This window comes from Sander lucioperca, chromosome 2 (assembly GCF_008315115.2).
Source record: "Sander lucioperca isolate FBNREF2018 chromosome 2, SLUC_FBN_1.2, whole genome shotgun sequence".
Lineage (NCBI taxonomy): Eukaryota > Metazoa > Chordata > Actinopteri > Perciformes > Percidae > Sander > Sander lucioperca.
In genome coordinates this window covers 17,670,452-17,698,417 of record NC_050174.1, presented here as the reverse complement: position 1 = coordinate 17,698,417, position 27,966 = coordinate 17,670,452, and the positions used below count along the sequence as shown (strand labels likewise).

The window sequence follows — 27,966 nt, the reverse complement described above, 5'->3', positions numbered from 1 at the left end:
TCTCTGTTTGTTTCTCTCTGTCTCGGTCTGTCTGTCTCTGTCTGTCTGTTTCTGTTTCTTGTTTTTATTCCCTCTTCCGTAAGTTTTTTGGCTCTCCGTAACTTCTGCTTACGTTGAGCTATTAAAACCATTCAACTTTTAAAATGTTCAGCTCTTTCAGCTAATGACGGGACTTCTTCAACTATTTTTCTAATATTTATACTTTTTAAAATATTAAGCTTTTTAACACTTTTTTTTAACATTGAAGTCAATGAGATCATGCTTCAAATCCTTCAAATTTTCTTCCGCTCCCAACATTTTCAGCCCCTCCATACTTTCACCTACAGTTCTAAATAAAGAACCTACTGTTCTCTCACACTGTCTCTCACTCATTAGCAGGTGTGGTGATTAATGATCAAAGAGAGGCTTTATAAGTGCTAAAGGAAAATTTGTGATCTATACAGATGATAGTGTAGTGGATAGGACACATGACTTTGGTGTGGGAGATCCTGGTTCAAATCCCACTGGGTTACATCAGTCATTGTGTCCCTGATCAAGATGTCTTTTCACTTTTTCAACTATTCTCACTACTTCAACTTATTCTTATGGATTTAAGCTATTCAACCAGTTTAGCTTTAACAATTCAGCTATATATGTTTTATTTTGGCTCTCCTCTCTTTCTCTCGTCTCTTCTCTCCTTCTCCCTGTCCTCTCTTTTCTGTTGTTCAGCCCCATTCTTTTTACCTAATGTATTTCACATCTCATATCAGCTAGATTGATGCTTTTTCGTTCTATGCAGTGTCTGATAATAATACAAAGTATTTCTTCTTTCAGCCGTTTTAGGTAATTCATTTCAACTTTCATCTTTGACAGTATTACAGTTCAGCTTCCAGCTTTTCTAACAATGTATTTTAGCTCTTCACTTGGGTAATGTAGTTTAGCTTCCAACTCTAACAATTTTCCTGATTTTTTTAGCAGTGTAGTGCATTTGAGCTTTAAGATTTTTCGTACTATTTGTTTCATATTTCTGCATTTGTGAGTGATTATCAGTTAGAAAATATACTCAGACCTCACAATGTTATACATCTTTTGTCATTATTCAACTTTTGAAGCCAACAGTTCAGTTTAGCATAAGCTTTTAACTTTTTAATGAAATTCATACGTATTAAAACGATTTCCACTTTTTCAACTATTCTCACTACTTCAACTTCTTCTCACTGATTTAAGCTATTCAACCAGTTTAGCTTTAGCAATTCAGCTATTCAGCATTCCCACGCATTTTCCGCAGGAAATGCATTTTCTAGTTATTGTTAAATGTCTCCACAGATATGACCATATTATTTTGAGTCCGTATAAGATTAGTCGGATTCTCCTCGCATCGCGGCTGTCTTTTTCTAATTCTTTTTGAATTCTTCTTCACATCTTTCCTTGACCTCATGACTTATACCATCAGGGTTAAGGAAAAGTGGTTAGTAAAGGACATAGCAGGTCTTTTTTTTTTACTTTTCGACCGCAGCCATGCACTTAGTTTGCTAGTTTGGTTACCCAAGCGTGGAGTATGGTATAATCGTTGCCTGATTATTGAGTGCAGGTTAACTGTTGATTGTGCAATAGTAAAATGTTTGCGTTCAAGTCATTCACCTCTGTTGTGTGTCCTCTCCAGGGTGTTCGAGCTAAAAGAGTCCCCAGGTTATCAAGCCCCATTTTAAAGGTTCTGGGAAATACCATGTCCCACTTAGTGAAGGGGTGTTTGAGTACTTTAATTGGTTGTTCAGGCTATATATGTTTGATTGTACTAGGTAAGATAATGTGCTGTGGAAGGTTCAAGGTCATGTCAGTGGTGCTATAAAAGGCTGCCAGTTTTCATCTAGCGCTGCTGCTCTCAGGTCCACATGCTGCCGTGGTCCTCACTGTGTTTTGTTCCGATCATGGCTTTCATTTTGTTTTAACTTTTGGTGAAACAAACACCTGTTTGGTCTGCACCATACCTCTGCCTCAAGTCTCCTGCTGTAAATATCCAACCGCTACGCGGCCATTCTAACACACCTACAAGGCTATAACGTTGTGTTCTTCAATTCACCCTGTTCGCTGACTATGGTCCGTCTGTGTGTGTGTGGGTGTGTGTGAAACGTGGAAATCTCCATTCAGAATGTCCACATTTTAATTCACAAAACAAGGAACAAAGAAGCTATTCCGCGAAATGTAATATGGAATTTCAGAACAGGAATATACTTTTTAATAGCTCAGGGATATACAAGGCTATAACGTCATCTTGTCATCTGTGTGGAACACGGACATCTCCGTTCGGAATTCCTGCCCACATTTTTTTTTCACAGAACAAAGAACAAGGAACAAGGAACAAGGAACAGGGAAGCTACTTTTTTTAAGCTACTGCGAAATGTCTGTTCTTCATTCTTTCTAAACTTTACTCAGTATTTTAAGGTGAGGAATATACTTTATTTTACTGACAATTGCTCAGGGTAATATCCAAAAGTGGAAGAGAGGTGTTGTCATGTAGATGGAAGAAAGCATCTCTGTTTGTCAGTCAAATGGGATTTGGTCAGTGTTAGACTGATGTTTTTGCATTGTCAGTTTTAAATCTTCTCATTGTGAATCCATAAGATGAGATGACCTTTGACATTTTTTGTGGAACATATTTTATGTTCACACAACTTACTTTAAAACACATGACATTCTGTTTTCAGGATTGAGCAGTAGAGAGTGTGATCCAAAACAAAATGAGAGTACTGATTCTAAAAACTCTTCGGTCTAATGCTATTTCTTCAGGCACCATTGTTTCCTGCCTTTACCTGTGCTGAAAATCCGCAATCTCCACCACCTGGTGATCATTTGTTGTTTAGAGTGACATTTTTTGGTTTCATTAAAGAGTTTGTATTTAACGAATAGCTTGGCTCAGAATGACAACACATTAATTCTTCAGTGTTAAAATGCTCTGTCAGCCCACAATCGGAAGTTGTGCAGATTAGTAATGAAATATTCTTGGCATCCAATTTTTGGATGTTTGCCACTGATGGACTGGATTCAAAAACATCCAAATACACTATTCTGTCTAAGTGTACCTCCTTTGCCGCTGAATTGTCTGGGATGAAGAGGAATAAAGAACCATTCATCTCTGAGGCTTTAAAATAAAAAAAAACAGGTGTTCCAAGAGAAGTTGTCTAGTGAGTTATGGCCGGCATTTTAATTGAAGTTAAATTGTATTAGCAACTGTTTGCTCTTTTTGTAACAGCAGGACCTGAGGCAGCACCCAGACATCTGCATGAAACTTTTGTTTGTTATGCTGTCAAATAAAGTATATTCAAGTCAGTTTCTTCTTCAGTCACTGCTTGTTTGATATGTTGCATAAATATATATATATCTGTATATTGTGTATATACTGTATATCTTCTGCATCACATCCTGTGCATGCATGGATCATTTCCTGTTAATCTAAACGTCAGTCAGGCCCAATCCCAACATCCACACTCACCAACTTTGAGGCGCATTCCCACAAAGTTCATGAGGGCTTAGAGCTGTCCCACTGTCCAATCGTTAAGTGTGTGAGGGCTGTCTCGCAGACATTATGAGCCCTTTATGCACATTTTCTGTAAGTCCGCATTTCTGCAGACTTTGCCTGAGGCAATTACCAACAATTCATAGCATTTTGACATTAAATGGAGCTCAGCGTAAGTTCTTTCAGGAAGACTTCAAATTCCTTTTTTCATCTCTCCTAATTGATCAGCTGTTCCATGGCATTCACTTGTAAGTAGTCAATCAGATTCAGCTGTTTCATTGTTAGTTAAACCAATCAGATTCAGCCATGTATCCTCTGCGGTTGTCAGTTGTCGTTTCAGGAATAGAGTGCGTCCCGCCTCCTCCCCTTCAACCACCGGTCGTCTCACCCACGTAATCCGGGTATTGTCAGCTAATTGGCACTCTCGATTGGTTCCTGTGCACCTTCATCGCCACCACCAGTGTATGGAGTCCAACGGGGGATATGTTTGGGTTTCACTACCCCTTTATAACATATGGATTTGATGGAGTCTAATCTCCAGAGACTTTGCACATTTCATATTTTGTCCTGTACAGTAAATATTTTCATATTTGCAAGGAAGTCTCTCCTGATTGAAATACGGGTTTACCAGGGGAAGCCCGAGCGGTAAAAAAAAAAAAAAAACACTGGGTAAACAGAGCAATTACTTAATGATGCTGTGTTGACAAAAATTAGTAAATTGATTATTTGATGATTACTCCTCGTCCACTCTGTGAGGCAAGACTTCAATTCAGGAAGTCGGTTCCTTAAGTGCCTTAGCCGTGAAGAAAGTAAAAAACATAAAATAAAAAGTCCCAAACCCACAATTGTATGTAACAATGTTTTGGCATCATCAAGATAACATGATATGTCGCAAAGTGTTGTCCCATTCCTATTTATACCATGTCGAGCCCTTGCAGCCTCTCGCTAAAGCACTTAGGTGATGCAGGTGATGTCAATTCAGGGTTCAGGGCTTAGGGTTTAGGGGGAACATTGGGATTGGGCCTCAGTCAGCACGCAGTCTGACTCCAGTGCAGGAAAGACCAGTGGCTAACTGAATATAAATTATTAGAAAGGCAGTACAGGCAATTACAATACATTAAATGGCTGTTGTTGACAAAAGAAAAGTCAGCCATAAATGGGCATTACATGCATCATTTTGTCATAATTTGTCATTTGACTACCCTGAATAGGGGTGATACAGAGTCTCCCACTGCAGTGCACTTACTGAGATGCAGAGGACATAAAGAAAACGTCTGTCTTCCCTTTTTTCTCTATTAGGACTATAGTGTTGATATATCGCCATTGCTCCATTGTCATAATTTTCTTTTACCACTGTGATTTAGATGTTTCTAATTCTAAATGTGTGAATGTTTTGTTATTTGTATATTTTGGAGCGACCAATGTAGACCTAACTGAACTGCATGTACGTACATGTAAATTCTGGACATATACACGAGAGTTAGACAAGTTAGTTTTTATAAAACTGAATGAAATCTTTTTGTACAAAAACAATACAATATAGTCATCTTTTTATGTGAGTAATCAGTGGTTTCAAATGTTTAGTCTTATCATGTCCCCTGCCTCCTTCTCTTATCTGTCACGTGTGCACCAGCAGGTCTGTCTGTGTACCTACCCCAGCATCGAATTGAATAAGAATTTATTTTCTCAATTCAGTCAAAATGAAACCATAACTCAAACCTTAAACTCTCTAATCCAAGTATTAAAGCGATCAGATTGGAAGCGAGAACAGCTATCTGGCCCACAGCCTTGCTGGTTAAGTGGTAGTTTTGAAGCATAGGCAGAGCAGTAAATGACAGCGAGCCTAAAAAGAAAGAGCGGGTCAGGGACAATATGGAACCTGGAGCAGATATTATCTGTCTCGACTTTAACGTCAGAGAGAAACACTGAGATGAAAGTCTCTGCTTGATGGCCTGAATGATGAACGATGGTAATAACTTAATATATGGTTGTTGGACAGTAAAACATTCATACTCGACTGTTTAATACATCAGACGGCAGCTGTCAGTGTTTTAGTTTGCTTGGTCTCTGTCAGAGCGATGTTTGACATTATTCTCACACTTCAAATTTAGTGTTTGATCTCCCGGTAAAACAGATTGAAATGAAACTTTAGGATTCATATAATTGAATAAAGCAAAACGAAAAGAATTCTATCAAACTAACGTAAATGCCTTGGGCACGGTGTAAATGCTATAAATCTTTCCTGTCTCTTTTTCAGAGATCCTTTTTTTATTCATGTTCTTAGATAAGAATCACACAACTTTTAGGGATAACTTCTGATCCTACTCAAATCCTGTTATCCGCCACACCCGACTCCCACTTGTTCACAAATTACCACACAAAAACCATCAGCCTAATAAATCCATTCTCCACCAGCAACAGTGGCATTTGGGCTAACCGCCACTCCTAAACACTCATATAAATTCATAATCATGCTCCAATTTCTGGGCCGCCGGTGGAGGCCGTGATGAGCACTCATTAAGGCCGATAGATGGGTGGATGGATGGAGGGGAAGGTTGGCAGCATGTGGCTATTAAGGGCCTGGAGTTGACATCCCCTCTAACCTAACTTGTCATTAATGGCAAAGGGGACAAAGCCCTGATTAACATGGATGAGCTTTTGTCCGCAGAGAAAAGAAGATAGACACTCACATTCCCCCTTGAGGCACCACTGAAGCCGCTGCTTCCTCTCTCACACACACATAGATTATCTCACTGCTCTGATATGCATAGTTTTGTGCAGTACACTTAACTACATAGTGAATGTCCCACGCAGCAGACCATGTGGGACCAATAATCCTGCGGGGTCAGAGGTCGCCAGCTAATGTGACGACGTGTGTGTCCCGGGTAGAGGCGGAGCTGTATCTCAGCGGATCGTCTGGGGAGCAGCTACATCGATTTGACGCCGGCTGAATTTTCAGAGAACACTCATGAGTTTTTTTCTTCACAATAAAAGGCAATAAATGTGTCTTCAGATTACAGATCGCTACGTGAAACATAGCTCTGCACCAATATGGAGTCATTTTAGTCAACTTAGTTAAGTCATGGAGTTCCTGCATTTAATTGTGAGATTTATTTTACTTTGTGATTTACTTTGTGTTCTGGAGCTGTGGACCCTTTTGATGTTTTATATGGACAACCATAAGAAAAACAAACCATATTACAGTCTTTTAAATGTAACTATAACACAGCTGCAGAAAATAGTTGTCTCTGATTGGTTGTCAGATCCCATATTGGCCGGCTCAAGCATAGCTCCAGCCAACAGTTTAATCCCCGTTCTAAATCAGTGCACAAGTAGGGTTGCAAAATTCCGGGAATTTTCAAAGTTGGAAACTTTCCATGGGAATTATCGGGAATTAATGGGAATAAATTGAATATTTGTAATATTGCTTGTTATAATACTGTTAGTCTATAACAGGGAACTTAAATGTACTTGAAAAAAAAAACATCTTGCAGCATAATCTTGGTTAAAACAACCTGATTTAACGCAACTTCAGTTGAATGTCCTCCCTATATTCGTCAATGACACGCACGCACACAGTAATCAGCATAGGCTACTACATACTTGCCAACATTTAGTTTTTAAAATACGGGAGTTGTTTTTTGTTTTTTTTTGGGGGGGGGGGGGGTAATACATAACCCATTGATATTAACCTATATGTGTTAATTGTATAGCCCACTTGTTCTTGATAGGCTGGAAACAATAGACAGCGCTGATGGTTAGCTTAGCACGCATATAACCATAACCATGGTAAATCAATGGTAGCATGCTAGCTACCTTCATATGTTAAGCTAAAGGTCAATGGTTTGGGCTACTACTTAGCCTACTGCAGGGCTATTCAGGCCACACCCACTGCACAGATCATTTCTAGAATCCAACATTCTACAGCAGATTGAAGCTGATTGAAGACAGCATTTGAGCCCAAGGACTACATCCCATCCAAATTCCCATAATTTCCATTAATTCCCATGAAAGTTTCCAAATTGGAATGTTTCCAAAATTCCCCAGCTAAACTTTCCATGGAAAGTTTCTGGAAAGTTTCTGGAAATTTACCGGAAAATGTCCGCCCCTTTGCAACCCTATGCACAAACTGCAGGTAACCATAACAATGGTATTTTTTATTAAATCGATGATACCAGATTAGCCTGTTTCCAGACCTCTGAACCATCGCCTACATCCCAGATGTGTTCAGCAACCTAAATTTGTCTTAAATCATAGGGGAGGCAGGGGATTAAGAATGTAGATGTCATATTACTAAACAGCTAGCAAGGTACCTAGCTACAAGATTTAGGGCCCTATTTTAACGATCCAAGTGCCTGGCGTTTAGGGCATGTACGAATCCACTTTTGCTAGTTTAACGGCGGAAAAAAGGGTCTTGCACCAGGCGCATGGTTTAAAAGGGTTGTACTTAGTGTCTTAATTAATCACAGGTGTGTTTTGGGCATAACATGCAATAAACCAATCAGAGTGTAATCTCCCATTCCCTTTAAAAGACAGGTGCATTTGTACCTTGGCGCATTGCTATTATGATGGCGGATTTGCTAAGCAGGAAGGAGAGATTTTCAGGAGAAGAAATTGATCTGCTCGTGCGTGAAGTGAAAGCACGCGACCAGATCATATCATAATACTATTTCACATTTCAGCCCACTTACTAGCTTTTCCCAGTGCTTGGAACCATGTCACAGGGCTTGATCAGTGGATGGAGGGTAATTTATGTTTTCATTCATTAACCTGCCATTACTGCATTGTATATGTTTTTTGTACTCAATTCCATGTTAGTATATAGCTCAAACTATTTTAAGACAGCCTCTCTTTTTTCCTGTAGTCATTGCCATGAAATAATCACAATATGTCACTCTAAGGTATCCTGATCTAGAAAATAATGGGCTTGCTTCCACTTGTGGTGTTCTTTGCCTTGTTCTACATTTTTATCTCATTAGGACACGTTGCTTACTTTCTTTATTTTCATCTATACAAACAAATTAATGGGTTTTTTTTTAACTACTATTATATACCGGCATATGCACACATAATTATAGAGTTTGACTTAATTAATGAAAAAGGTCAGCTTTTGTGAAGTTCAGGTTACATCATAATTGAAACTAGATCAAATTTACTGCTGTGTTTTCGAACAACGCTGATGTAATCAAACCTTTAACAGCATCAGACAAGAAAACAAACACCTAACAAATTAATTTGAGAGTAATAGCAGTTCCAGTCCAGTCAGTGCAGGGGTTAACTTTGTTTATATTTGGATCACAGGTTGTATATTTCAGTATGTACCACCTCATAGCTGCCCATTCTCTCTCAGTGATATTCAACGCTTGATCTCAGTCAACACAGCCACAACTTTATCACAGTTTCCTGCGCACCACCGAGAAAACTAAATCAAATAAAAAATGTATTTTCTGTCTAAACTGGGAGATGTTACTGATGACGGTGAAATAACACATTGACAGGTTCTCAAAAGAGATACATAATGAGAGGGGTGAGGACAGAAAGAAAAAGGAAACAGAGAGAGAGAAAGGGGAAAGGAAAAGGGGGTAGAGAAATATATGATGTGTACACCAGCTCAGTGAAAGCAAACAGCTAAATTAGTCATGGAATGGATGCAAATTTGCTTCCCCTGAGCGTTGTATGGTAGAATTACCCTGAGAGAAGCAGAGGGTGAATCATGCCAACCCCCGGCGCCATGTGATTTATTAGCAAACATCCAATTCAATAAGAAAGTGCTTAACATTCAAAACGCTGTGAAAGTCTCATAAGGTGGCATTAACTATATGATATTACCGTTTCCACTGGCAGTGGGGAAGGCAAGACAAGAGGCCGTGGAAAAACAAACACGCCCACCTTCCAGAACGATCTTGGTGTGATGGGCCAAGTGGGACTGTAACAGACTGAAAACTCACTTGGCCTTTTCCACGCACGCATGTTACTACTCATTAACATAGACAACGAGATTTATTAATTGGCACTCCAGCCCAAAGAGCCTCTCTGCTTTGAAAAGGGCACAGAGCGAGAGACAGATAGACGGAGAGAGATGTTGAGAAATACAGACAGGAGAGAGAGAGAGAGGGATAGAAAGGCTGCAACATAAGCTAAATGAAATTACTGCCACACTCCTGGATAGATATTAAAGTTTAAGTGGTGCTGGGTATCTGGCACACTTGTGTTTAGTAAAACTATTAACAACAGCTATCGTAGGCCTCAAAGAAATATTCCACTCGCTGACACTTCTACGTTGTTCGATATAATCAATTTGTGGTGAACAATGCGTTTCAGAAGGTATTTTGTAACAAAGTCTTGTATCTTTTAATGTATTTTCCCTCAACTGGCATTGTCAATTTCCACCTACTGGTTTCCATTTGATAAAAGATGCACTGTCCATCAGACAAAACAAATAGTCATTATATTGTTGCATTTCCTTCTCTCCAGATTCAGGAGCCCAGGACACTTTGTATATATTTTGTGCACTTTTCTGGTAAGTTTCTGGAATGAATTGTGATTTTATTCTGGGCTGCACAATAATTTTGTTTGTAAAAAAAATTTTTTTAAATATGGCAAACTCCTATTCTAACATGAGAGCTGTGTTAAATTGGCTAATGAGAGTAAATTCAACCTACACATGAAAATCTAAAAAGCTGATATATTGTTTTCTGTGCCCTGTTATACGTTTTTGTGATTTGTTTTTAGTGCTTTCGTTTCAATTTAAAGTCTAAAAGTACTCTGACTTAGTCTGGCTATCACCAGACCAAGCTCAATCTTTTAAGATTGAACATTAGTCTGGAGAGTCTGCTCTGTATTTTCTCTGCACAAGAGGCGTGATCAACGGGCATAGTTCAAATGACTCTGTATTGGATAGTCCTTCAACCAATCAGACTAACGATCCGGGTGACGTAGCAGCGACAGCGGCATCAATGGGTTGCTGCCATGGAGTGCTGCGCTTCGGTGGCCGGTTTGTTGAATGTAAACAAAAAGCTGCTTGGTAGTTTCTGTATCGTCATCGTGTTAAACCCGCCAATAGCGCGCCAGGTGGATAAGCCAGTTTGTGATTGGTTCCCGCAAATTTGTAACGGAAGCAGAATAGATAAATATACAGGTTTCCAGCCTGACCTGCAGGGCGAAATTAAATCGCTGGCAGATCGGGCTGGGTTTACCCAGTCTAACCCTGACACAGATTGTTGCTACTTTGGAGACGGGCCTTTTTTGCCTTTCACCCTTTCTACCTCTGTAAGTCTGTTTTTAAAAATCCATTCAAACATAACACCCATTCTTGTTTCCTGGAAACTGTTCTTGAACTGTTTGCAAGTGAATTGAGAGTAACTTAAAACCAATTTAAATTTGCTTAAGTAAAATTCCTTCTATGGTACACATACACGGCCAATAAAGCTGATTCTGATGCAGTTGTAAATTATTAAGAACAACATGGTGACTTGTTTTGTTGCATCATCGTGTACAAAAACACCTAAAAAATAGCTTTTTTGACTATTATTAGTCTCATTTGTCTCGTCTTTACCACTTTTTATATGTTGTGCAAACTGGAACAAACAGGAATGCACAAAAGGGACTTTTTTGAATTCTGAGGATGGAAAATCTGTATTTCTCAGTGCAACAGTGACAACAGAATAATCTTGAAAGAGAGATTAAATTATGATTAGCCATCATTTGACTGTGTCATGAGCACTATTGGTTTGATTGATTTACTGATTGTGCGAGTGTGTAAGCCTATACTGTACGATGTGTGTGTGATTGAGTGTTTGCTGGTGCTAAGTGGGATAGGTAGAAATTGATTGATTGCAGAAATTGGTTTTCACAATTTAACGTCAAATTAGTAAATATGGGGAAAGGATGGCGTCCTTAAGCCATTAGCCCCTAACTGACAAGATGTTGATGAAAATATATTAACACAGAAAATGTAACACAAAAAGGAAGCCTTTTGAAAAACAAAATCAGCAACATCTGGTGAGTCAAACCTTAGTGTATTTCTTAGGATTTCAAAATTTATTTCATACTGGATGTAATCAATCATGTCATGTTGGGTTAACAAATATCTGATGACATTTTCACAGGGCGCCAGCAGACGTGTTAGTCATCACACCAAAACAAACAGTAATATTGGCACTGTATTGACTCTGTACAGGTGTACTCTTCAACCCTTTCTGTAGCAGATCGCTCTGGGAAATGGGTTGCCAAGATAGATGTGTTGAGAGAAAGTACATGTTTTTTTTGACTGATGACCAGAAGATTTCGTGTTTAGCTTGGAGACTAACTTAGTACCCAATTAAATGATCCTTCCTGTTTAGGTTAGTTAGTTTCAAAGTAATGTCTTGTGTTTTAAGATCCAAGAGCACACCTTATTTCTTGATTCTCTGGATGAAATTGAAATAGAATATTTCTGTTGTGTAATGGTTGTGTGAGAGTCTATTATGGGCCCTGTTGTTGTGAATACTTCACTCTTGTTTTTCTGAGAAATCACTGATTGGTCCGTGTTCATTTCATCATGTTATCCTTTTCAAGGATGAGGAATATCTGGCTATCAAATGTCAACATCTTCTTTCTTGTTTATTATATAAGGTCAGCTCACATTTTAGACATAGAAGCATAGTTAAGTTCCCATAAAGGGCTTCTTGGTGAAACTCTCTTCTGGCATGAGACTTTAAACATTTATATATCTATGGTTTTCATTTTGGTTTCCTTTGCTTGCCACTGATTAGTGGTCTGCACTGTTCAAGCACAATCTTTTATTATAAGTATTTTCTGCCTGAGATTTCTAATAGAGAAAAACAGAAGGTACATGATATACTTAAGTGTTATTAAACCACTCAAAGTAAATCAGTAATTACATGTAAACTATAGTCCCCTACTGTATATGCATATTTACTGTGAGTGTACACTTTATGACTCAGACTAATTTAAAACTAATTACTTCCCTATATTCCCTTAAACTTGGCAACATCCCTGGACTCAGCATTTTTTTTTCATGCTGGGAAACAACTCATTAATAATAGGATGGGGAATGTGTTTTGCTACTTAGTCATCAAAAATTGATACAGATGGTACAGATGTAAACAGGAGGGGGGACTGTAAAACTAATACTTGCTTCAGGTTTTGAATGTTATCAAAAATCTTTTGAAAAAAGTAATACAATAATACAGAAGAAAAAAACTGTGATCTTAGATGCTAATGTAAGGTTGAAGCGAGTAAAATTAAATTACATCCATCAACCAAGAGCCTGAGTCATTACCATCGGGACAAGAAGAATCTGCAAAGCTTATTAAGCAAAATATACACATATTTAAAATAATTATATGTCCACAGAGACAGAGTGAAAACAGTGATGGACATTATATATAAATTAAACATTTATTCCTCTTCCTGAATTATTCCTGGGTTAAGTTTAAAGCTCCATTAAGCAATATTTTTGAAGACAAATGTGGAGCCAGTACTGCTTGGAGAATCAACACCTCACTCTACAGCTCTGTACTGCCTTCTGCCCACCAGTCACTTCACCAGTCAGACAAAAATGACCATATCTGCCAAAATTGCTAAAAGTGAACAGGGTTGAGCATCTACTGTAGCGAGCCAAACAGACCCAAATATCTTTGACAGTAGATGGAGGACCAAACCAGGGCTGAAACTAGGGCTGCACGACATGAGGAAAATATGCGCTATTCGGTAACGTTGTTGAATATCACGATAACAACAATAAACAGGTATTAAAGTGTCCTCAGTTCTGCTGCTTTCAGTATTCGGCTAAAATAAAACAAACTGCTTGGTGAATTTAAATCAAATGAAAGGAAATAATTTCCAACATTTTATTGAACAAATTGAACATTGAATTAAATATAAAAGGCAGCACTAAAAAAATGATGAGGGTTACATTTCAAAGTGCAGTTTTCTACTGATATACTGAGTGTCTTTCGAAGTATATCGCAGCCTTCCGCGATCTGTTTATTGCGCCAGTTAATATCGCGATGATGAAAAAAAAATTATATCTTGTGCAGCCCTAGCTGAAACACAACTATATATATTTGGACTTGCACTTGACAATTGGTGAGGAATTTCCCCACACAGGTGCTTTCTTATCTTTCTTTTGTATTACAATGTCTTCTGCAAAATTGGACACTGTTTCATCTCAGGGTGAGACTTTCTTGGAATTATAGATATTACTGAACACATTGGTAAGGAGGCAGTTTGCTCATTAATTCTTTGGAGGCATAGAAACCAGCCTCTGGTTCACTGGAAGCTGAAAGGAAAACACATTATCTCACAGGCAAACGCATTAACCCAAGAATCACAAAGCTATCAAAAAGAAGATGAGGGTCTGCAGAGGCAGATCAGAGTATCTGCTTAGTTTTTACAATAAAAAAATGGAAACAATTTTCAGACCATAATTGCAAAAAATCCCCGGTACAGATACACATCTTGTGCAGTGGAAGACAAATAAACATTGAAATGGAGGATATTGTGCTTTAAAAAGGCCTTTAGGATGCCCTGAAAACTCTTAATGGCAACTTTAGAGACAAAGCACAATGTGGCCAACCTTAATAAATGTTTTTGTAGGATGCATTAGGCCCAAAACATGAATATTAACCCTATTTTAAAATAGTATTTTAATCCAACTTGCTTTGATTATCAGTTACCAATGTATTTTCTTCAGTTTTTACACTGTAGTGACTATAACATACCAAAAACAGAAAATGCGCTAGCAAAGCAGAATACAATTAGGCCTAACTAATAGATTCAGAACGCAGTTGCTCAAGTCCTCACAAACAGAAGGAAAGCGGATCACATCACTCCAATTCTGAAGTCTCTACACTGGCTTCCTATACCCCAAAGAATAGATTTCAAAATTCTTCTGCTGGTTTACAAGTCGCTAAATGGTTTAGGGCCAAATTACCTTTCGGATTTACTTGTTAACTATGAACCGCAGAGGCCTCTAAGATCATCAGGGACAGGTTTGCTTGCCATCCCCAGAATCAGAACAAAAAAGGGGGAAGCAGCGTTCAGTTTCTATGCACCACGTATCTGGAACAAACTTCCAGTAAACTGTAGATCAGCACCTACGCTCAGCTCTTTTAAATCAAGGCTGAAGACCTTTCTTTTCGATACTGCCTTTGTTTAATTCTTTGCACTGCACTGTATTGGGAATTTCATTCTTTTATTCCTGTATTTAATCTGTTTTTGATTAACTGTTTTAATTTTGTATGAATTGCTTTTAATTTTGTATTAACTATTATTAATTTTGTATTAACTTGTATTCATTTCTAACTGTGTTTTAATGTTTTATGTAAAGCACATTGAATTGCACCGCTGCTGAAATTTGCTATACAAATAAATTTGCCTTGCCTTGCCTTGCCATGTGTAGTACAGAAATTAAGTAATCTTTTATCTCTGAAATGAATGGAAATACTTAAAATGTCAGTTATTTATCAGTGCCAAAACCAAACCTCAATTTCCATTCAACATGGTATGCCAGGCATTCTTGCACATTTAGCTAAATAGACTTTTTGCCATATTATGCAGTGATAATGAGATAGTAGGCCATATCTCAGGGAGAAAAATGTCTCTTGGGGTCAGAGGGTAATCCCTAGTTAGTGTGTCCTGGCCACAGTGCCAGGCAATTAAGCAAGAGAAAGTGAGGACCTAAGGAGCACTGTGAGCTAATTAAAATCATGAGGCTGGTAATAGGGGGAATATGGGTTGTATGGAAGGAACCAGGTTTCACAGAAAGGCATCCATTAAAGTATGAAATAGCCTTATGTGTGATATTTTAGATTTATTTTAGATTTTTTTTTTTCAGGGTTCGGGGTTTGCTGTGGTGAAATGTTTGCATGTTGTTTTTCATCCGAGAAAGGCAAGGAATCTAGATCACAATGCAGGATTTAAAAATGATATAGTATGGTATTAACTTCAGGTATTTAATCTTTCATCAAGGAAAAAAAAAAACAGACGCCAACTTTGCAATGAAGCCAATAACCTCGTGCATACAGATATAAAACACACAAAGACGAGTGCCTCATGCCAGAACTGAACCACCAACTTAATGCTTGCCAGCACCATCCTCCAACCAATTATGATGTATTAGGAGAGGTACTTGGCTATCAGAGAAGCCAGCAGATCTACCCTGTCTCAATGAGTTGCAACATTTCCAGGCACACACAGCCATTGATTAGAGGGGCTCACAGCCTGCGGTCTATCAGCGCTCAGGGACCGGTAATCAATTCCCTAATGCCATTTGAGTCTATTCACTGCAGCTATGATCCAGTCCATTGTTCAGATACAGATGCATACACCCACGTGCACGGACATGTGTGGATGTAGTCCTGTCGGCAACCAAGCACACACCAAATGTAACCCAGATGGCCATCGTAAAAGCAGAGGACAACTCCCAAATATTAACTTACCAAGTGTAGCAGTGATAGGGCACTGTCATCTAATGGCATTATCAAAATGAGAGCAGCTCTCCTGAGGCGGACTCTGGTTCCTGATTACCTAGCAGTGGTGGACCATGTTCATGGCCAAATCTGATCAGCATAGCACCAGACACAGGCATGGTCGGTCAGGAACTCAGCCCAGAGGCCCCTTATCTCTACCGACAGGCCGTTGGTTCTTTAAGGGCAATGTTGTCCTCCCAGGAATTAATCTGATCGGGCTCTGGTGGGTGATTATGTTCTAGTAAATCTGAAAGGCTGAAAGGAAAGGTGGGGACCTAACTTCCTTTCTGTGCAACTTGGATCAGATGAAATAATGTTGTGAGACCTTGTACAGATCAGGGAGAGCGAGGACTGAATCTCTGAATATTAGCTTCAGGCAGGCAATCTGCTGTAATTGATTGACCAGTAACAACTTGGAAAATTGTCTCTAAGAAACTTTATAAACAAGATAATTGACAGTCAAACAAATGTGTGCAATAAGAACCACATAGCCTCAGTCCTAATTTACAATAAATGGCAGGATTTTGTTGTTGCTTCCATTTCATCTTTCTTCTAAGCCTATATACTGTACATTTTCTGAGTTCTTTTACTTATAATATGCTTGCTAATAATATTTACGTGATTTACCTAAAGGGATACTTTGCTGATTTTAATCCAGATCTGTGTCATCTTTGTGTAGGCAATGTGTTTAGGTGAACGGTGTGTGGCTTCCCTCCGTGACACCAGTGTGCATGGGGCTCGGAGCAACCGAGGTCTGTGGATCTTAGCGGACCTCCATGGCGCATTTCACGGCATCCGGCGGATCTCGGCAGCCCCATTTTTCCGCACACACTTTAATGCAGGACTTTTATTTGTAATGGAGTATTTTTATAACACAGCATTGCTAATTTTATAAAAGCAAAGGATCTAAATACTTCCTCCCCTGATTATATTCCTGTAATTATTATTATACCTAAGGGGTGTGCGCTGGATTTATAACAAAAGACAAAACGAGAGCATCATTGCGAAACGGAATGCGGCACAATAATCGTTTTATCTTGATTATCTTGTTTTCATAATTGTTGGAAGCCAAAATTGTAATTGAAAATAAGATTGAAGATGAAAAATCGCCCAGCCCTACTGATCAATGAAACCCTGATGTGATTCTTCAGAAGAAACTTACATATATATTTGACAAGGGTGTGGAGCTTCTATATCAAACATAATATATGTATAATGGTGCTAAATTAACCAACATAACTGAAGAGTTTGTACGAATCAAAACTAATACTTTTTTGTGTTTTCAAACTGATTATAATTATCATTACAGATGTAAACAAACCTTTGACAGCATCAGAATACATTAATAACTTCACACCTGTCAATCAATTTGAGAGTGAAAGCAGCTTCAGATCCTATGCTTAGAATTTTGTTGGTGATTTGACCTTTGTGTTCGCATTTGTATCATGGTTTGGGCTATTCAGTAAACACAGAGCACCAACTTTTTGCCATTAAAAATCCAGAAGGGTATAACACTTACTTTGGTGTCTGTGTGTCATCCAAGCGGTTCCCCAGCTGGAACTCGTGGGATTTGCTGCGGTGCAGTGCGGTGAAGCCTGGTAGCAGATGGATGAGCTTGCGGCTAGGTGGAGGTGGCGTGCCCGGGGCCTTCACTTTGTTTCTACGCCGCATTGGGGGAGTGCCAGGCGGCGTCATGGTGTTGACCACTAAGGGAGTCCGAGGAGGTGTGTGGCCAAAATGCCTCTGGCGGGGTGACGGGGGCAGGGAGCGATGACCATAGTCCAAGGGAGGGAAGAACCCTGTGGCTGGGCTGTCAACGGTCAGTCGATCGGCATATAAAGGGGGGGCCAGGGCTTGGGGGCTGTGGCACATGTGCTGGTTGTACTTGGACTGGACTTTGGGGCTTTGGGAGAGCTGAAACCGGATCCACTGACTGACCTCTGGCTGGCACACCGGAGTGTTTTCTTTGCCCGATTCAGAGGTGGGCCACTGGATGGACCAGTCCTGCTTCTCCTGGCTCCCTGTTAGAAGAGGACAGAGATAGTGACTTATTTAACACCACCATAACACCTGGTTGTGACAAACTGTATACAATGCATGTTCACACTAATTACAAAAGAACATACAGTATTTTCTTGCTTATCTGTAGTGTAGTATCTAGCCATGCAAATAGTTTTGGTTTAATTTGTCCACGTTTTGAAATATCTGTCTGTAAGCTTTCTGCCTCAAAACCTATACAATGGAGGTACTGGTACAGTAAATACAATGTTGATCAATCTATTGATAAAAAAAATTCCATACAAAAAAATTAAACAGCAACATTTGTCCCAACAATGTACCTGTTACTCTGGATAATCCATTTCTACTGAAGAATTAGTCACTATGAAAACTGTTGAAAATGTGATTTTAAGCAATTAAAGTATCTCCATTGTAGAAATGTCAGGGGTGATGTATTAAAACCTGGGCAAATAAAACCCATGTCTAGATACCTATTGTGGTGAGTGAGAAAATGTTAGTTTTTTTTAATAATTTGGGTGAAATTTTTGTGTGTAATATGGTGTATCAAGTTAAACTCAAGTGGTTATTGCCATGCACTTAATACTAAAACATTAATTAGCTCTACTTCTCGATTGCAGCAGTAAGAGTAATCCTGGCAGCAGGCAGACATTTACGACCATCAAATGTGCTCAATTTGGAAATGAAGAATTAACTCCGCTGTTATCTGATGTGAACGTATTAGTAGTGCAGTGGTGTTCAAATATGATGATGTGGAGCAGATTAAGCATGAATGGATGGAGCAAGAAAGTGAGAAAAATGGAAGAGTGCACCAAACAGAACAGTTTAAAGGCAAAGCTGCATGAGTCATGACACAAGCTGACTTCTACCACAACTAAACTTTCTGTTGGATGAGAAAGAGAGAGCAACAGAGGCAAAATAATTGAAGGTGAGCTGCCAAAATGAGTGTTTTTGAGCTCAGATGACAATACTTTACCTCCATTACTGTGCAATTTATCCTCCTCAAGTTGTTCTTCAGAAAGAAAAGAAAAAAGAATGTGGATATTGATCTTGCAGAGATACAGCTGAAATAGTCTGTAACATCCTACTTGTCTTCCATCTGCATAGCCAAAAGGCTCTTCAGCAAAACAAAACAATGTTGGTAGAATTGATCCTGGGTACATCTCAGCAGATGCAGTATCTCATACATGACTCTGGGCAAAATTTACCACAGCCTTCAAAAACTGCTATTGACCGCCAAGCTAAATTTGATGCAAATGTCTGTCAACAACACTGCACTTTTTGGTTTGTTTTTAGTTTTGTGTCATTATTTTTCTTCGCTGCGACATTGTCTCTAAGGAACTATAAGCATCAAAAACACAAACTTCAAACACAATATTAACACCAGCAACATCAAATGAACCACGAAAAACATCTCCCATAAAAGGTCCCGGTGGATTGCAAAACTTGATGGAAAAAAAGCCTGCAGCCTTTCCTATTCGGTAATGTTATGAAGAAGAGGCCGCGAAGAACGCTGAGTTGTGGGAAAAGACAGGGTGCACAGACACAAGGGACGTAATATGCAGGGACTTTCAAGGGTCTCATTTTCTTTTTTTAAATATTCTTTAGTCATCTTGATGGGGGGTTCTTACATTGGTTATTTAAAAAACCCCAAAAAAAACTTTTTAAGTTAAGTTTTCATTCACCAAAGGTTATGTTTATCGCTACAGAAACAAAGCAAAACATTTTGTTTTAACAGAAACAGTGGTGCAGTTAATGTCCTGCGGCTGGGAGGGTGTAATAATTGTTGATACGTCAGCAAATGAATGTAGTTATTTCAGTTTTTTTATAATAAATAATAAATATAATATAATACAACTTTTTTACAGTTTTATTAGTCATTCTCAGAGAACCTTAAAAGCAAAGGTTAACATTTATGTCAAATGGCAAAAAAACACTATTTTGTTTAAAAATGTCATACTTTCATTGAGTTTACTCCTTGAATAGAGGTTCCTAAGGTTAAAGACCAGTTTTGCACTTAGGCATTGAAATCTCCTGGTTGAATCATAAGAAAAAAAAGGATGAGCAACATCATCAGGAAATATCTGGTTGTTTTTTTCAAACAGTAAAAGGGTAATGCTACAGTATATATATATATATATATATATATATATATATATATATATATATATATATATATATATATATATAATATATAATATTGAAATTCTGTTGCATGCATTGCTAACGGCAAACAAAAGCTAGAGACAACACTTTGTAGAAACCGGATGATAATTTAAGCTGTTAAAAACTAAAAGAATATTTTTTGTATTATCAAGTGGTTACTTGATAATTGCTACATGGAATGAAAAGGGCTTACTCATAGAGATGAATTAGCATCAGAAACAATTACATATAAACCTATAGTGTCCTCCACATCAAAGTGTGTTTACATGTCTTGGGAAGAACTACTAAAAAATTTGTATAAAGCATTGCAGCTCCAGAGGGATGTGTGCGATAGTTGTGTGAGTTAGAAAGAAGTGAGCTGAACAGAACTCTGTAGCCCGCTCCTCATCTCTGCCTGAGGCTAGTGGCTCAAGGCTGCATTAGCCGCTACTAGCATAACACATTCCAACTCTAACTGAACTATCAGCAGTTGAGTTGCACTGCAGGTTTTGACAAGGGAGAAGAATGCATGGAATAACAAAGACAATATATCTAGTTCTGCTGTATTGATTTTGATCACTTGGCTTGACTTGGTTGGGACCCAGAGAGTCGCAGGTCCAAGTCCCCACACTGCCCAAGTACAGAGTGTGGACTGGTAGCTGGAGAGGTGCCAGTTCGTCTACTGGAGCCCTTGGCCACCTGCTCAGAGTGCCCTGTGAGACAGCCCCCTCACTCTGACTCTCTCATCTCCATACATTATGCATGTGTATAGATCCTGATTGTGCATGTGTGTATTTGGGCCTGTGTGTATGTGAATATATATATATATATATATGAATTTCTCCTTACGGGATTAATAAACTATACTATACTATATTTTTCTTAAACAACACAGGAGACTCCCATGTGAGAACAGTGGTAAAAACACATGAATCAGCGGCTACTCCTACTTTGTGGCTCTATAGTTTTACCTATGACACATTCACCAAACATGAAGAAAACATATGTCAAAGGCTGCAAAAATAGTAATGCACACAAAACATTACAATAAACCTAATTATGTCACTGTTTAGTTCCTGCTCTCTGGCTGAAGTTTTTCTAATGAGTGAACCTGGTGTTGATTTTGTTTGTCATGGAAACTTGCTGGGTCTCACTGCTGGGAAAACTTGAGAGCTTACATTTGAAGATATGTACTTAAATTAATATTTTACATTGACTGATGTTCCAGAAATACAGATCACATTTGCAAGGATTGATTAGCCTCAAGAATATACACCCTGTTGACTGTAATTCACGTCAGAAGGGTCTCTTGAGTGGAGCTGTCGCTGCTGTTCTGTCCTCAGTGTGGCTGTCTGAGGACCACACTTACACTTGTGCCTGAACCCACATTAATAAGAGGGCCGCATCTCAATCCTAAAAACCCCTTCAGAAAGACATCAACATGTAGCAAGCACGAGTGGGCCCAAAAGACCGCTCATCTACAAAAGTGAGGGGGATGCTCAATCAAGCCTCCTTTATTAGCAGCAATAAAACCACAACAGGCCACTCACAAATGTAAAAGTTCAGCTTGACCCATGAATGACTGAAACTAATCAACAGCCACTGAAGAGTTCACACCACGGAAAATGAGAAGACAGACAGGCAACAGAAAGCTGAGGCTGAAGCTTGGACAGGTCTAGAGGTGCTTAGTCTGGGGCGACAAAAGTACTTTGCCAGGATAAAGCCTGACATCCGACTTTGCCCCTCCCCTTCTACTATCTGTGTGTTACCGTTCTCCAAATTGCTTCGTTCCTACAGGAAACAAAAACAACAACCTCCAGGCTATCAAGCTGAATGCTGAAAATGGCAAGTTTTGACAAAAATTTGGACCGTGAAATAAGGACCTCCTGCTTGGTAGCTGCAGGGCAAGATAAAAATTGTTGCTGGCCAGTTCTCCATCGTATACGAATCACCGAAAACATTTGTTGGCAACGCTAGATCGAGAGCCATCCTGCAAACCAAAGTTTCGGGACCGATTGGTGGGGATTGGTGGGGATTGGTGTGGACGAAGTAAGTTACAGCGATACACTGGTAATAGCAAATTATGTTTAACGATGTATAAATCCAACATAGCATCATGACTTTGCATAAACATACACGCCACTTTCCTAAAGCCAAATGGCGTGTTATCTGTACGCATTTTGAGCTATCCATGTGTATGTCTACGCTGTATACAGTGGATGTAAACATACAGGGCACGTGGCATCGCCTGTGTTATCGCGAGAACGTGCTGTGCTATCGCGAGAACGTCCCGTGCTATCGCGAGAACGTCACACGCTTAGGAAAATAATAAACGGTTGGGTTTAGGCAAAGAACATTGGGGAAGGCTTTATTAAAAAAAAAAAAAAAAAAAACAGTTGTTAAACGCCACACGCGATCTCAGCTCTCCTGGGTGAAAGTCCTGTGTTTTACCCCGCCACCCCCCTAACCAACCTCCATGGACCTCAGTCCTTTCATACTACTTTCTACGGCGATAATTCACATGTAATGTAGGTCAATTGAGGCCAAATGGCATTGATAAACACATAAAAAATTATTATGCGTCTTCATAACAGCAAAAATAGCATACGAATTGGCGTGTCATACATATGCCACTTAGTGAGATCAGTCTGTATAAATCAAATGTAAATAGCTCACCTTACTGTATTGTGTAAACAATTAACTTCAATTAATATTTTATGTGGCGTTTTCTTTTGCATGGAATTAGTCATCCAGAGCTCGCCTTCCTACTGTACGTGCAAATGTTCCACCAAAACAAGTTCCTTCCCATGACCATTTTGCAGTGGCACCATCGCTGCATTCGGAGCTTAATGCTGCCCAAGACGGTTGTGATTGGTTTAAAGAAATGCAAACAAGCCAGTTTTTTTCTCCTATCCTAGAGTGTGTGTGGTGTAGCCAGACCTTAGTGAGACTAAGAGGTGCTTAATACCTGACCTGATATGAGGTGCCAATTTGTACTGTCCATTTAAAAATTAGCACCTTGCAAAATCTAACAAGAAGAAGTTTTTGCAAATGTCAACCAATCACCTTTGATTTAAATAAGCTTCCTTTTGGTAATTATATTCTTGCACGACGCAGCCTTACTTTAAAAATGCTTTTGACAGTGCTTATCAAGCTGATACCCAAGTGAAATTTCTCTGCAGAAGCAATGAACTTGAATCACACTCATGAAATCGTTCATCAAGCGCACTAGTATCTTAGCAACTGCTTCAGCAAAATAGTAACAAGACTTGACTTGATGAATTTCTTGTTTCACATGATCTCACCTAAGCAAAAGCCTCAGGCAAATTAAATAAAAAAAAAACGCCCTAAATGAGATGAACACAGACTGAGCATAACCCCTTTGAGAACTGCGATTTCAGTTAATTTGTGTGGCTTGTGCTTGTTAGAGAGTAAGTTTTAGAAGTTACTTTTCATGAAGAGCTTTGATAAAAGTCATGTAGTTTATTACAACTTGTAGAACCCATTTCAACAGAGCCGTAGCCTGCTGATATCAAGGCTTGACACTATGAGTATCTGTGAAAGCACTCCTCCTGCTGCTGAATTCACATTACAATGTCGCTTTTTTTAACTTTATTGCTACTTTTCTTTAAGATGCATTTATATTTAAACTGTGTCATAGTACAAAATGATCATAAAACATACACAATTTTCATTTTAAACTGTACAAAAAATGATGATGCTTTGAGCAAGCAATCAATGTCACATTCTCCAGCAAGAATTTCCTAATAGAACAATCGTTACTCCCATGTATTGGCAAATGCTGTTCGCATTTCTGCATGACTTCAGATGTAATTTTTGGAGCCACATCATCATCAATCTTCCATTCTCTCCTCTTACCTGAATAACCCTGCATCTCCACATCAACTGCCAAACCAAACAATGAACCTGAAGCCTTTAGCTTCTCCTCTGCTGTGATTAATGCAAATGGCACACCCTAACACCATTAATGGGGCAATCTTAACATGCGGCGAGGCTTTGAGAAAGGCAGATAACAGACTCGTAATTGGACTAATTACCTTGAGGTGTGTTGCTTCTTTGGGCTAAATGGCAGTGAAATGCCACCAGGACAAAAACTGGTTTATCTTACTGCCACTGTAAACAGGATTTGGCAAAAAGGGCAATGGCTGCGTTCAATAGATGCAGTGTCCCTTTTTTAATCTTGACACTTTTAAGTTGAGGGTTTGTGGACGTTCTTGCAGTGTAATCAGTGGGGCTCAAAGTTAAACTCTGCTAATTAGTTAACAGCTAATAAGGACCACCCTGGGGTGTTCAGGAAGATGGGTGTTGGGGGTTCGGTCAATGCTTCTTTTGGTCGTTTTCCTTCCCTGTTGCATCTGCTCTTTTCTTCTCGACATGATGTTTCTTCGTCACCTCCTGTCGTCATTGCCTCTTTCTCACCCTAATTTTTTCTCTCATGTTATTCCATGTTCCGTCTTTCCCCACATGCGTCCTTTACTTTCTTTTCCTCTCCTTCAATCACCACTCTTGCATATCCTGTGCCTCCCTCTCCTCTCCCCTTCTTCATCTCTTTTTTTTTTGCTGATGACATTTGAAGCCAATTAGGTGTTTGCACGCATGTGAAGCTGTCTCAAGGCCAGGCATGGGGACATTCCTTTTAGCTATCAAAGATTACAGAGGAAAGGCACCAAGGAGACCTGTCGTGCTGAGCAAGATCAACACTATTATCCTGATCAACAGAAGAACTCATATTCAAGAAATTGTCCATGTGAAAATGATTGCATGAGTGTGTGTGTGTGTGTGTGTGTGTGTGTGTGTGTGTGTGTGCGTGTGAGGACTTGTCTAGAGGGACGGGCTGAATAATGTGTGTATATTGCGGCACACAGGACCGACCGGCTGCCTCCGAATTGTATGACTCATCCACATCGCAACTCGTGGACTGCAGTCCCAAGAGCCTGTAGTGAAAAATTCTATTAACTTGCATTAGTTTCCTTCCTCCACCGTTACAGAGCAACATACATTCACTTATTATGTTCTCTATTGCTCCGTGATGTTATGTGATGTATAAACTGCCAAGATTGTAAAATGTATGAATGTCCATGTCTGCCAAATTTAACATAATTCCTGATGACTCATAAACTGGAACAACATATGTAGCATTAATCTGTAAATCCTTTAAAAATATAATTCTAAAAAGACTCAAGATGTAAGAACATCCTCTGCTTCTTGCTTAGCAGTGTATAAGTACTAAATACTCTCATGAGTCTGTGTAACCCTTAAAAACACATGCACGTCTTCTACTCTTGCAAGTGTACATGCTGACACACAGGTACTTGCACAATCCCATAGACAGATGTGCAAACGTAGCGATGTTTCGAAGCTATGACATATCTCCCTCTCCAAGCTCCATCTGGTTAAGAATATAAAGAAAGCTGCCGCACAGCATGTTTTTCTCTAGGCTGAAAGTGCCTCTCTCCGCTCTGTGTGGTGGTGGTGTTGCTGTGGTGCATTCACACATCTCAACCAGCCCCCCGTTTAGAGAGCCAATTAGTGACTCTATGTCGCCAGACCCTGCCTTTGGAGAGCCAGAGAGGGAAAGGGGGTGGGGGAATGAGGGAGGGGAGTATGGTTGAGGCAATGGGCAAAGAGAAGAGGCAGAGAATATATTGATAAACAACAAGCAGGATGACAGGGAAAAAAGGTAGACAGTGAAGAAATTAAACAAACACAGAGAAAGACACAAACAGCCCAAACCTTCACGGTAAATTCTGAAAGTAGCTGCTGGCAGTTTCTTGTCCATACGAGATGTAACCCTTGATAGTACTAGTGCCTACCTAACATACTAGGTTTTTTACAGAGCTTTCAACCACATCCTCTGTTCTAGTGGATGGAGTTGGCTAAGTGTGGCCCCTATAACACTTTGTACATGTGATAACAGGTGGTCGTATATGTGGAGAGATCATATCTCTGTTCAAAGATGGTTTTTGGGGTAAGATGTAAATTGCCTTCATGATCTTTAACCCATTCCCAATCTATGCTGGTCAATGCTGTGACTTTTACATTTGAAATTCCTACAACAGTTATAACTTGGGAGGAAATGTAATATATAATCTGTAACAATCTGTTTGAATTCAAAGTCTGCAGTGTGTATGTTCAGCAGGCCGTGCTTTGTACGCCACAAAGAGGAAGGGGATTTCCTTAATATGTACCCATTGCATGTCCTGTTGCCCTCTGATTAAACTAGCCATTCAATTTATGTATCCATAAATATATGAAAAGTACAGTACTACCATCCCAATCCACCAATGCTGATTACATAACATAGTACATAAATATCCATAAAATTAAAGTGTAGCAACTCCCCTGTGGGGGAAACTGGAATGTGACATTTAATAACATAAGGAACACTATAGAGGTCAAAGACCATGGACAGCAACTGAAAGGGTCAACGGTGATCGAGCAGGAGTTCAGTGGAAGGCCGGAGAAAGATCAAGAAGGCCATTCACATCTGACCATTTTTTAACAGACACAGGGGTTGCCATGTTCCATTCATTTGATAACAACTGAGCTATCTCCATCCAGTGAAGAAAGTGAGATGCAGTTGAAAGCTCCAGAAAAAACTAGCTGACCTTGAATGAAATATTTAGATTTTTTTTTTTTGTCACGCCACTTTTACTCTTAAATGAAGAATGAAGCTTCAGGCTCAGCTTTAATTTAACTGACAGAAATGACAGTTTGATTCTAAGAAACATGTTAACATGCATAATGCAGTGCTGTAGGAACTGACAGTACTGTCTATAGTACAGCAAATATTTCAACTCACGCCTCGGAGTGAACGCACCATTAGACGGCTAAAAAGTAGATAATCATCAATCATTTCCCAGCAAATTCAACACCTGCTACAGAAAAGAGCTGTCGTTAACCAAATCATTCTTACAGTGTTTCTCTATTTCAGGCCAGTAGTGAGAGGGCAATGGGTTGGGGGCTTTGGGCAGAAGACAGTTACCATCCGGACAAATCTCTTCCATCCCAGCTTATCATGTTAAGAAGCCTGTGCTTTAGTTTTAGCAGGAAGGTTGGTCATAGCCACGTTATGCCCCTGGATGTGAGGGAGGGTCTGGGACTTTTGCAATGGAGCATTAGGATACAAAGGTCAAGAGTATACATCAATATATATCAGATAAATTATATAATATTTAGTTATTACCATATCCACTTCTGATTAGAAAAAAGAATATCTATACCAGGTGCATGGGGGGAAAAAATGTAAAAAATGTAGATGCAGTGTGCCAAAGTCCTAGACAGTGACGGCAAAAGAGAGCTGGTCTCCAAAAACGCCTAAAGTCTGACTGGTCTGAACCCAGCTGGACTGAGGCAGGGGCGGCTGGGACCCCCTGAACAGGGGACGCCTGCCTGTCTGTCTCGCTGTCTTTCTGGACAACATCCGCCTCCATTCCCAATCAAGCCGATGATACAGAAAAGAAGGTTAGAGAAGCACACAGGTGGCGAGCAACTCCAGTAGTCTGACAAACAAGCAACAAAGAGGTGTGAATATTTCGAGAGAATAGCTGAGTACCTGCAGAATCACAAAGAGCCTGGTTAAAAAAAGCCAAGTTAAACCATCTCTTATAAAACCCTCTTTTAATATAGCACAGTTTTGTTAAGGGCACATTGAAGAAACACTACTCATCAAGTTAATTTGGTTAATTATTCAGCAGAGCCTTCCATCTAAAAGGACATCTGTTACAGAACAGAGTGTCTGTGCGTGTGTATGTGTGTGTGTGTGTGTGTGTGTGTGTGTGTGTGTGTGTGTGCGTGCGTGCGTGCGTGCGTGCG

At 39.4% G+C, this 27,966-nt stretch overlaps 1 protein-coding gene across 3 annotated transcripts in view; it reads right to left on the bottom strand.

Annotated features, from left to right (window-relative positions):
• Positions 1-7,315: 7,315 nt before the first annotated feature.
• LOC118493696 (kinase suppressor of Ras 2-like) overlaps positions 7,316-27,966 on the bottom strand; it is a 47,867-nt gene continuing 27,216 nt past the window's right edge. Inside the window, exons 4-6 of one of the 3 annotated variants that reach the window (XM_035994388.1) lie at positions 18,962-18,997; positions 17,485-17,990; positions 7,316-7,355 (exon numbers count right to left, since the gene is read on the bottom strand). In XM_035994388.1, coding sequence (XP_035850281.1) covers positions 17,485-17,990; positions 18,962-18,997 — 542 coding nt within the window. In that variant the 3' untranslated portion in view covers positions 7,316-7,355. Of the gene's footprint in view, positions 7,356-13,641; positions 13,779-17,484; positions 17,991-18,961; positions 18,998-27,966 lie in introns of those variants that run through there. The other 2 variants (XM_035994387.1, XM_035994392.1) reach the window with 2 other exon arrangements.